Source organism: Dysidea avara, chromosome 12 (assembly GCF_963678975.1).
Source record: "Dysidea avara chromosome 12, odDysAvar1.4, whole genome shotgun sequence".
NCBI lineage: Eukaryota > Metazoa > Porifera > Demospongiae > Dictyoceratida > Dysideidae > Dysidea > Dysidea avara.
Genome location: NC_089283.1, coordinates 197,741 through 210,126, shown reverse-complemented (window position 1 = coordinate 210,126; position 12,386 = coordinate 197,741). Strand labels below are relative to the sequence as shown.

The 12,386-nt window shown below is 40.4% G+C and overlaps 2 protein-coding genes across 10 annotated transcripts in view; one reads left to right on the top strand and one right to left on the bottom strand.

The window, feature by feature from the left end:
- The window catches only part of LOC136239731 (rab3 GTPase-activating protein catalytic subunit-like), a 20,939-nt gene extending 17,716 nt beyond the window's left edge, over nucleotides 1-3,223 (bottom strand). For 4 of the 5 annotated variants that reach the window (XM_066030448.1, XM_066030449.1, XM_066030451.1 and 1 more), the window contains exons 1-5: nucleotides 3,098-3,219; nucleotides 2,986-3,046; nucleotides 429-622; nucleotides 258-377; nucleotides 45-210 (exon numbers count right to left, since the gene is read on the bottom strand). In XM_066030448.1, coding sequence (XP_065886520.1) covers nucleotides 45-210; nucleotides 258-377; nucleotides 429-622; nucleotides 2,986-3,046; nucleotides 3,098-3,162 — 606 coding nt within the window. In that variant the 5' untranslated portion in view covers nucleotides 3,163-3,219. Of the gene's footprint in view, nucleotides 1-44; nucleotides 211-257; nucleotides 378-428; nucleotides 623-2,898; nucleotides 2,928-2,985; nucleotides 3,047-3,097 lie in introns of all 5 variants that reach the window. The other variant, XM_066030450.1, reaches the window with a different exon arrangement.
- The window catches only part of LOC136239732 (ankyrin repeat and IBR domain-containing protein 1-like), a 26,491-nt gene continuing 17,308 nt past the window's right edge, over nucleotides 3,204-12,386 (top strand). For 3 of the 5 annotated variants that reach the window (XM_066030457.1, XM_066030456.1, XM_066030455.1), the window contains exon 1: nucleotides 3,204-3,639. In XM_066030457.1, coding sequence (XP_065886529.1) covers nucleotides 3,244-3,639 — 396 coding nt within the window. In that variant the 5' untranslated portion in view covers nucleotides 3,204-3,243. The remainder of the gene's footprint in view (nucleotides 3,640-12,386) is intronic. The other 2 variants (XM_066030454.1, XM_066030453.1) reach the window with 1 other exon arrangement.

Here is a 12,386-nt window from a genome sequence, read left to right as displayed (position 1 = left end):
CTCAGCAGGTCAAGAGTGTTATTAGTACACTTATTAATGCCCACCACTTTAGCCTTGAACAAATCCAGTAAGCCAGCAAGGTGCCCCAAATTAGTTGGAATATGTTTCAAGTGTGCCATTTCATATATACACTGCATACTGCCAGCCTCACACCATCCTTGGTATAGCTGCCTCCATCTCTCTCGTAACTGAACAAATATCGGCAGATTACTATAAAAGGAAGTGTTAATACCATAATAATGTAACACATCACTAACCATCCTGTGTTCTTAATCGCTATGGCAACAGAACTTAACATCAACTTAGCTTGAGCTTGACTGGTCAGTTCGTCATTACCAGTAACCGGTGACAATACCACAAATGAGTTTACACCGTACCTAACAGCACAGGGTTGCCATGACAATATCTCACACAACTCTTTATATTACCATCTAGTTAAGTGGTGTGCTCTAATTGGAAACTTTTGATTAGTGTTGATTAACTGTTGCATAGCAGGAGCCCACTGGTCCATGGAGGGATTGTTGCTAGGTTCCCATTTCTCTCTAGTTACATGTAAAGTTAGTGAGAATGATCGTCCAGCATATGTCACCCTCTCTGCCTTGTTGTGTTGTACTGTGATACTCTGTGTGTAACAATGACAACATTATCAATATATTATACAGCAATAACCTTGTACACATGTACAGTGTACGTACAATAATACACCGAAGGGTAAGGCTAGAAGGGTAAGGCCAGTATATGTATTGTTTCTGGTCACAGATACAGGCAGGCAGCAATTCAATAACAATCACTTTACTACTCCATTAGAATGCAATTAGTCAGGGATGGATTTAGAAGATTATCTACATGGTTTTGTTTATCACTACAAGGTCATGAAAAGCCTTACAGTTTTAATAATTAAATTGCTATTATACTAATACTGTGTTTTAGCTGTGCACAATGTCTTGAGGATGCTGGAGATGTTGTTTGCATACTTAATTATGACATTTGACTAATAAAAGGATTATCAAGGTGTCCTGATTTTCCAGGTCAGCTTATGTACTAAGGGATACTTTGGGACATTAACTGAGTGGTTTGCCTGGTAGGCGTAGCAAGTAATCATTTTTTTATTAACAAAGTTTGATCGAGTGTTATACAATGTTGGCTATCTTCATGGTCTTGCTTAATTTCTTCCAAATCACAAAAGGTTTGAGGTTTGATGTCGATAGTTAACCTATCCATGCAGCAGTTTCTCGTTTACCCTGTAGACTTGACAACATATTGGTATTATTTTTCATGCATGACTTATTATCGGATTCACACCATATTTGGTACCAAGAATTTTTTTTTATATATCCCTCTTATGAGTGCCAAATTAGGTAATGTGTTTACATTTAAGGGCAACTTTTGTAAGTGTACGAAAAGGAGAAAAAGGAATTTTTTTGTCGATATTTTTGAAGGATCACATCTCAAAAATGCCTTGAGAAATTAAGCTCAAATTTGGTAAGTGGACTACTAAAGGAGGAGGGTATTATAGCAGAAATCATCTCATTTTGTAAAGGCATCACGGAGCTACGCATGCATGAAAATTGCATTTTTGTTCTTCCTGTCAATAACTCACTGGTGTGATGTGCTTGGTATTACTGTGTCTTGATGTAGGTGTCCACATTGACAGGTAACAACTGCCTGACTGTTCTATTAGAGTATATCAATCTGTTCTTTGTAACATGTCAATGAATGCCTGCAAAGTGACAGATCTTATTCATCACTAATAGGCATTTCTGAAATCTAAAATTTAGCACAAGGCATATTGCAGTGTTTCAATGCCAGCAATTTCCCATTAAATCTTACAATCTGAGAAAAAGGATGCAGCAGCTGGTGACAATAACACTTGGTGGATCACACACCTGTGTAGCAGGGAGACTGTCAGAACAGGTAGAGTTAGGCTCCAATAATACTTAGTGCAAATATTTCATTACTTCTCTTGTCAATATAATTACTTATACTCTATCTGTCATTTCCTGCCTGCAACATGTCAGAATTGAGGCCTTTTTATAATAAATAACTTATTCCATCAACAGGGATGTGTCCAGGTTTATAATAGTGGTCGCTACAAGAAACAGGATAAATGTGGGGTGGGTGAGGGGTTGGGGTATGATCTTACTATTAGTGGTGGCTGGGACCAGCCATTACAGGCACATCCCAGCCTGCATCACTAAGAACATATTTCGTGATCATTTGTTCTGGCTAGCGTTGGGAAAACTAGTCAGCTTGTTTCATCCCTGAATATCCATACTACTACTTAAGCCACATTTGAACTTTTCTAGTGGTAAAATCCTGTGAGTACTTCACTGGTGACCTTAACCTAAAAATGTAAAATTCTCCCAACTTTTATATATTGGTGTTTTCAGATACCTCAACTCTTACGCATTACGCGTGAGACACACACACACACACACACACTACACTACACACACACACTACACTACACACACACACTACACTACACACACACACACACTACACTACACACACACACACACTACACTACACACTACACTACACACACACACACACACTGCACTACACACACACTACACTACACACACACACTACACTACACACACTACACTACACAGACTACACTACACAGACTACACTACACACACTACACTACACACACTACACACACTACACACACACACTACACTACACACACTACACACTACACACACACACACACACAGAGGGTTGTTGTCTCACACATGGTTTTCCATATCACACATTGCAATTCCTGGAAAATTAACCTCTCACGTTCACTTCAGATCTAAACAGTGCTCGAGGTATAACTGGCACAATTTTACAATTTCACAGGTATTTTTCTATTAAGAGACCTCACACATAAACACTAATTTTCACCTCAGGTCTCACTTTACAGGTTGAGGTCTCTGTGTATATAAAACTCATTAACAGTTAAAATGTAGTTAATAGTTTATAACAGCTCACGTGATCCACATTGGTTGCCAGTTTCCATTGTTGTAGGATATCTTCAATAGATGATATAAAACTGTATCACGTGACGAGTAAATAACGAATTCAACAGAATAGAGTTGCTCACCTCTCCCATGGCGAGGCGTTAGTGTAGTCGTTTATCTCAAATACGTCCCCACTCTCCTTAGCCATAATTAGCCTTTGTTTACATCTCTGTGGGGAATACCCTGACTTATATTACGTAGCAATAGCGCGTTAATTGGAGTAGAAAAAATGGGAAATGCAGAGCGTAAGTTTCGCGACTCGATCCACAAAGGAGATGAGTATAGAGCAAACGATTATTACTTTAATCATTTTAAGAAGATCACGTCACTGAAGCCTGTCTCAATTGATCCTAACTCGTGTGCTAATCGACAACCAGGATCACTGACATTGTTTCAGTGTAGCGCCCTACATGCTATGGACAGACTATACTACGAGTTCTTAAAAAGAGGAGCGAATATTACCAGTGTTACTGAAGATGGAGCCACTATATGTCATCTTATTTGTACCAGTAGCTCAGCTTGGGATATTAAAAAGGAAATTCGCTATAAAATGTTGAGTGATACGTTAGAGGCTTACTATCCTGACCCTAGTCAATTAGTAGCTTGTATTGATGCTAAGGATAAGGTGAGCAAGTTATGTGGTGTATTTGTGTACATACATGTGATGTACAGTGTAGTGATATGTTAGGATATGATCAGATGTGTATGATGTGTGATGTGTTATATGAGGGGTTAATCCCCCCCCCCCCCCCCCCCCCCCCGGTTAACTATTGCTCACCTCCCCATAGGTAGTAGTTATATCCCCTAGAAACCTCGTGGTTCACATTTTCGAGATAGACCTTCACTTGTGCTGTAAAGCTTTAATAAAAAAAATAAATTAAAAAAATACTGGGGTGATGTGTCATGGGTGGTGGGATATATTTAGTTACAAGTCCGTTGTCCTGTTACAATTGTGCATACGTTTGAAAATTAAAACATGGCCAATCTGAACTGAGTACAGGTGACTGTATGTCCTGTGACAGTGAACAATAATAGTGTTACCCCTGTAACTTGTCGTGTTCTCGTGACACCGTTGAGTGGTTTTCAGCCACCAGTATCGTTGACGCCTACCAGGAACAGTCCCCCAGTCAATGTGGTAAACAAGGTGATGCTTAAGGCTGTCAGCAAAGACAAAAACCATCTTTTAAAAATGTTTCAGCTACGAAATATCAACTCGAAAGAAGTGTTATCTAGCAACTCGTTCAGAAGTTTAATCAGAGCTCAACTGCAAGATGATATCATATCTGAATATTTTGACGTGGGATATATGAATGGAAATAATTGTGCTAGCATAGGGAACAAAGAAGATCTGTGGAATAATGTACAAAAAGGTATGAATATGTTCCTTTGGTGTGATGGTTTACGGAGTGGAGGAGCTAAGAGAAAATTGGCTAGGGATGAAGAGGTGTTGGTTGCAAAGAGAAGTCAAGTTGATAATGTTCAGGAGGGTTAAAGAAGCAGCATGGCTACAAGTATACTGCCATGCAATATCGATGGTGGGGTGAAATGATTGTTGGTGGCCTGCATAAGAGTTCAACAGATGCACCAATGACATCAATGTTCACAAGATGTGGTGGTGACACTTTGTCATCTAAGAAATCAATAAAAAGGGAGTTAGTTCAGATGCAGTACAACAGCTTGGTGTGGCGATGAAGGTGTCAATGTCTGGATCCAACAGTACAAGTCCAGCCAAACTAATTGACAACAGATCTAGAGGCTATAAGCAATTAGCTATAAGCAATTAGCTGAATTAAAGAATTTGAGGGATTCCGACCTACTCTCTGAAGAAGAATATAGGAGAGAATGCCAAGCTATCATGAAGATTTAGGGAAACCTTTAGTTTATAGGTCTCAGTTAAATATTTATAAGCTTTTTGAAGATTATATGTTACTACAAGTTGATATACCTTAGTACCATGTAAACACATTGTTGTACCATGTAAACACATTGTTGTACCATGTAAACACATTGTTGTACCATGTAAACACATTGTTGTATGTGTGCCTATCAATCTTCAGCTGTAATAAATCCGAAGCACATCGTTAGAGCATGTTTCAAATAAAGAATTGTTTCTTTTGATGATGCTCTTGACTTGACTGAATACTGGCATTAGATCAGGAGAATAGGGTGGGCACTGATCTAACATTGTCCATTACCACCACTGATATAACATTGTCCACTGATATAACATTGTCCATCACCACCACTGATATAACATTGTCCACTGATATAACATTGTTCATTACCACCACTGATATAACGTTGTTCATTACCACCACTGATATAACATTGTCCATCACCACCACTGATCTAGCATTTATTCCATTAAAAAGCATCAAACAAGATAAAAGGAACTTATCAACAAACTCAGCAAACACCTCTCCGTTTACAGTTCCTTCTTTGATGTACACACTTAAAGACATGACAGGTATAGCCGAATACCGAGTACCTCTTACTAACAGACGTCTATCCTGTACTGGAAGCTATACCCATACTTATGAATCATGTTGCGGCAATTGCAACTTATTTCATCAATAAACACCAGCATGGATTGGCCGTACAGTGATATCTCTGCCCTATACTTAGCTTGTTCATAATCTGATTGTTGCAGAACAATATGGTACATCGCCTGCCTACCCCCTTGAAACTTCTGCAAATGTTAGACAAGCTAACATTGATACCCATCTGCAAGAGCTGGATGTGCTAGTATTGCACTAAACTCAGTTGCTCAAAACCTTTTATCATGCAAACTGGGCCATTTCTACGCAACCTAGGCTTAACATCTCCTGTTTGATTAAACAAGCTAATCAGTCGTCTAACAGTGTGATCAGAAACACCGAATAATAGACCGATTGCTAATTGTGACAAAATCTGGGTAAGGTAACCCCACACAGTTCTCCAGTGAAGGTCCACATGTATGGTAAAAGCATAGAGCTAGCTATATAACTGTCAGTACCGATATACGATTTGAACTTTGCGCGCTTATGCTTTACGCATGCGTAATCGTAATAGGACAACAGACTTTCTGTAACCAAAACCGTTTTTAGATTTTTGTGAATTTAAAAAGTGCATATTTTACATGGCTTTGTGAAGGTTTCATCCCTCAAAAATTTCTGGCTATATATGGTAGTGGTCTGGTGTTGCCCTGTTGGAATTTGTGCAGTAAACCCTTTGAAGCTGATGAATGTACTGGTGTGTCAAAATTACTCATGTACATTTGTCCACTGACACACCAGTGCATTTTTATTGGTTTCCCAAGTTCTTCATGCCTAGAGAGAAAGCTGTTAACAGTATTAACATACACAACTACCAACAGTTTATCAGTGAATGGTCAAGTGATAATCTCCATTTGTGATACAACACTAGAAGAAATGGAAGTTACAAAACTGTAATGGGGAAGGATGCATATCTTTCGAAAATGTTATATAAGTCTCTCTCTCTGGTAGTCCGATTGAGAAATGGTAAAAACTGTCAACTTCAGCATTAAATTCTGCATTTGGTAATCTATTCTATCACGTGATACTGTTGCACAATCTAATATGGCAGCTACCATAGCTATGATATAGACGTGTGGCTCTGACTGCTTTATTAGATATTGCTGTTGAGTTATGTAATAGATTAAGGGGTGTGGCTCAATGCCATGTCTTGTTTTCTACCAATCGAAAACCATTGTAGACTAAGTTTAAAATTAAGTGGCAGCTGATTCATGCAAGCAGTTACTCATACCTGTATCCTATTCAGTAGACTTGAGGTGGTGAATAGCTTGGTAACACGTCATGTTAGCAAAGCCTACTGATGAAGTAGCGCGTATGCTATTCGTCAGTGAAAGAACTGTCCATCGGTATGCTGAGAGATTTCTTGTAACAGGGCATGTCCATCCATTTGAAGGATGTAATAGCTGTTGTTGCAAGTTAAGTGATGATGATCAGCTATTATTACTTGAACATATTTCGTGCCATCCTGGGATATACCTAAGGGAGCTACAGGCAGAGTTGTAGAGAGTGTGTGGAGTTGTGCTGGCTGTATCAAATAGAGATGTACTGATCTAGTATCGGATCAGTGCCGATCTTGGCAAAATCGGTAGAACCGATTTTCTGTTGAAGCCACTGATTCATGATACCGATTTTACTGATCACCATTTCTTAAAACATACTAGACTTCTTCTATCATTTCTTTGCTCCATTTACGAAATAAGCTAAAGTGTAGTGTCATTTCTTTGCCTGGTGTCCATTGAAACTATGGGAAGCCATAACTTACCATTGAACTAACCAGAGGTCCTTGGCAGAAAACAATGAATAGTGTTACACCATATCAAATAGCCTAAAATATTAGAATCTCTGCTACAACAGCCTACAAACCATTCCAGGCAAGTCTTGGTAGGAGCATGCATTAAAATATTTGTGAGGTGCTGTCACTGCTGATTGTCTGGGTGGTGTAATTGAGGCCACACCACCATTGGTAGTGACTCCAGTAACAATGCTGTGATCATCATTCAGCTAACAATTGACACAATCTGTACCAATATGAAACACTCATCATCCGGCTACTCTAAGATTGTTATCATGAGCTCATGCGTGCTTCCATTCATTTTCTACAGTGCATAGAAGGCCAAGGTGTAGAGAAAACTTGAGCTACAAAGCTCAAATGCGGAAAAGGAAGAGATTGTACAACAAGGCTAAACATTCTAACTCTCCCTCTGACTGGAACCAGTACAAGACTGCACGTAATACAGTTAACATTAGTTCACAAATTGTTCTTGTTAGCACTTCTTTGATGACTTCTTCACAAATAATTGTAAGAGATTTTGGTCACTGGTAAAGAGATCCCGTAAAAGTTTTCAGTCAGTAGCCCCACTTGAAGTCTGAAAATAACACCTAAATCCAAAGCAGAAGTACTTGGGGATCAATTCTTTTCAGTCTTCACTAGAGCACTCCTCTGGTTTCTTCTAATCCTTACCCTGCTATGTCTAACATCACTTTCAACACCGGTGGCATCGTATCCCTTTTGAAGGATCTTAAACCTGGTAAGGTAGCAGGTCCAGATGATATACCGTATAGCGGGTTTCTACTGCTCCTATAATATATCACGAATCTTAAAAGCATGACACAAATTTCCACAAACACAGCTATCCACGAAAATAAAATCCACTGATTTTATTATTTCAATTACTAGAAATGCATTGAAAGAGGAGATGGAAGCGTTGTTAAGCAGTTATATACATGGCTATTGTGTTTATAAAGATATTTTAAACTCCTATCATTGGCGAGGAATGGGGATGTGTGCTGCTGCATGATGACCCAACAGTAGTGGGGCACTTACTGCGCGCCCTCTTTTTTCTTATTACTTTGACATTGAAATTCACTTTACAGTTTGAAGCAGCACTTACACGGCTAGTAACCAATGGAGACCTACAAGTTGTGTGCCGGGGGAACTAGAACTAGACACCTTGTTTGTGTCACTGTTGCTGAGTATGTGCTGACACTGCAATAGGCTGACTGTTTTTGGAGACTTGGTAAAGTTGACTAATAATGTATCGACTGTAATAACAAACCTTCTTGGGAGAGAACTGGCATCACAGTACCACTCAGTAAGTTTCCAAGAATCCAATAGCCTGTACAGGAGTGACAGATGAATTCATAGAGGAGCCGGTCTTGTCTCTCCACTCATGATAGTGACACTATTCGAATGTTGGTACTGGTGCACTACATTAACAATCTCTCTGTTTGGCTTAGATGACACAGCAGTTCTGCTAGGAGTCCCGCTCTCAGACATTTTTGTCATGCTAGATCTTGTGATACAAGCAAATTTGATCGACTTGCTTCTATCAGAAAATCATAATGTGACAACAGCCATGCAATCCATGATAGCACAACTACAACTATAGATCATTAAGGGGTGTGGTTACCTAGCTGTGATCATTAATGTGTAGTGCTCATCATTTAAGGGTGTAGTCCCATGTAATCATTTTATGTGCAGACACAGTCTCAGCTTCAAATAGTTTTGTGGCATTTTAATCATGTAGGAAATTACTACCTTTCCTTGCATAAAGATGACCATGTAATTAGAAAGGCGACACACTCGTCAGAACCAGTGAAGGCACTATTGAGTTGTGGTGTGAAAATGGTGGCTGTGTACTGCTTTAGCCTTGTGGCAGGCAGGCAGGCAGGCAGGCAGGCAGGCAGGCAGGCAGGCAGGCAGGCAGGCAGGCAGGCAGGCAGGCAGGCAGGCAGGCAGGCAGGCAGGCAGGCAGGCAGGCAGGCAGGCAGGCAGGCAGGCAGGCAGGCAGGCAGGCAGGCAGGCAGGCAGGCAGGCAGGCAGGCAGGCAGGCAGGCAGGCAGGCAGGCAGGCAGGCAGGCAGGCAGGCAGGCAGGCAGGCAGGCAGGCAGGCAGGCAGGCAGGCAGGCAGGCAGGCAGGCAGGCAGGCAGGCAGGCAGGCAGGCAGGCAGGCAGGCAGGCAGGCAGGCAGGCAGGCAGGCAGGCAGGCAGGCAGGCAGGCAGGCAGGCAGGCAGGCAGGCAGGCAGGCAGGCAGGCAGGCAGGCAGGCAGGCAGGCAGGCAGGCAGGCAGGCAGGCAGGCAGGCAGGCAGGCAGGCAGGCAGGCAGGCAGGCAGGCAGGCAGGTAGAGGTTTTGGTAATTTTTAAATATATGACCATCTGTAAGTATTACATGTAACTGGATTTGATGTTAGATGCTATTCCATATAAGGTGATTTTGTCAAGTATGATGTTTCTATGATGGTTTATAAATGGTAAGAATTGTTTATGGACTCTTAATAGGGATTGGAAACGGCATCACACGCCCAGTATACTACCTGTACAATTGACGTCACTGGTGGGATATGAGGCGAGTTTCGCTTGTTACCTCTTTGAAGAGCATGAAAAGACTAACATTTCTCTTTACTGTAGACTATCAGTGTAGGTTTAGTAGAATAATAAAGTTCTCTAAGGTTGAGCGATACAAGTTGCTTTGGTGGAAGTCACTGACTGGCCTGACTGGCCTTTCCCACAGAAGAAACTCGTCATATCATGCATTTTGGTATAGTTGTAGTGAATTGATGTGGGCTGCTACCAGCATCTACTTTTCTAGGAGCTCTTCTATACCTTGGCAAACAAGGTGGGCAACTCCGTGAGTCAATCTTTGCTGTTTCAGCTTTTCTAACAATTCTGTCATAGAAATGATTATATTCTTCTTCTTTTTGTATGCTTTTATAAAATGACTTTGCTAGGGTAACTGCTGCCATTGCCTCTTGAAAAGATGTGTCATTACACTGCGAAGTATTTGACAAAAACGTGATAGCCCAATTCAATACCAAAAAAGTAGAAAACGTCTTCATCAAAGTTAAAATTCCTTTTACTTTCACTCTCTGTATTCATCATGGATGATTTCTTCCATGGTCTCCATTAAAATGGAGCAGTCCTTTAAAAAGCACTGTGTCTCATTATCCAGCATGTAAGACATAGTAGTTTGATGTTAACTCCCGGAGAGCTGCTGTCATGCTGCTTCAGATTCTCTGATAACAAATGGGATCACTTCAGTGAAATTTAATTAGTTGTGATATTTCTTTAACCACATCTAGGGAATCTCTTAGTAATTAAACTTGTCTTCCTATATCCTGTAAACACAAATTTAGCGAATGAGCCAACAGTGTACAAGAAGAGCAGCTGGTGGAAACACCAGTTCTTTTTCCTTGTATATTTGCAGTCCCATCATGCCTGTCCCCTGCATAGTGAAAGAGGAAGAGAACAGTCACCTTATCAGTGTGTCTTTAATGACCTTGTACAGTGTATCAGCAGTGGTGTTGGGAAGGTATGGGATCTTCTGCAATATCATACTCATTATTTACCCATCTAATGGTTAGATTAAACTGTTCTTTGTAGCAACTTTGTAGCAACATCTGTTGCTACATCCCCAATAATGGAGTACCATGAAGGAGTACTCTTTGTGATGCTTAACAGCAGCGACCTTAAATGAGAGTGTTGGCGATTATGGAAATTTGATCATTAATTACATCATCTGACATATTCTTGTTCTCACTGATGCAACTTTTGACATCTCCATCATCTCTAGATACCATGACTAGAAGTTGATGTAAGTGCCTTCAACTTCATCATGTCCTCGCAATACCTTGACGAAACAGAAATTTAATAGCATCAAGTTGCTTCAGTAAAGCGCTTCACCGACTAGCTAGTTGCCTCTGTGTCTGTAAGTTGAATGTACTATCAGTGGGTGCTTTCTGTAGCTGATGACACTTTATGACTGAGCTATTGAGAGTGACTGGCATTTAAACTTTTCAAGAGCTTTTTTTTCCAAATATCAAACCCACCGTGTTAAAAGTATCTTCACACCTTTTGCTAAAATTTAACATGTTTAGATTTTCAGCATATCTACAATAGCAGCATCTCTTGGTAGCACAAATAGATAGGTTTGGTACCAATGAGTCATAAAATTGTGTTTATTGTTCACTAAAGAAAGTACTGTTGTTTTATCAGTGGGATGAAATGGCTTGATAATGTCGCTGCAGCAAAACGACTGACAAATCTCTGTCTCCAATACAGGTAGAGCAGATGACAGTGCATTACCATCGTTGTCTGTAGCTTCCAAACCTCCAGCTTGTGGTGAGGAATGTGAGCTGTCTTCCTCCATCAGTACTGTAGTGACTCCTCGACGGCTTTCTTCGTTCTCATCAAAACTCTTGTCACTTTCACACGACCTTTCAGGATCTTTTCATCGCTCATAATCATTATGCCGCTGGTACCCTGTTTGTCATCAGAATCTGATATCAGTTGATTTTAACATGACAATTCCTAGTATTTTTCTTCCAAAAGTCAAATAAATTGTTCTCTCTTTTTGACATCGTATAGCAACATGTTATTAGCACCTGTAAGCACACTTAGAAGCGTATATGGTGTTGATCACGTGATTTGTCTTATGATGTCATAAAACACATTTATTTGGGTAGGGGGGGTGTGGGGCTCTGCCCAGTAGCCCCCCCTTTCGGCCGCCACTGCTAGCATAACCGTTTGTCTTTCTAGCTTTAATCTAATGCCAAATCTGTGGAACAAAGCTAGTAGGATGGTAGCACACCTCACTCTTAGGTTCTAAATTACTCTCACAAACCCTTTAAAACTTTATTAGGGGAATTAGTATACAATACAAATTATGGAAACCACCTGTAGCATTCGAAACAAGCCTATTTCTGGCACGTGACGCCATTTCCAATCCCTATTAGGAGTCATATATCTACGAGTGAATCATCCTGACTCTCTAAATAAAGCACATCATGTTCACCACGTGTTCTCTGTCGTGTGTTTGATCACTGAACTAGTTTAGATC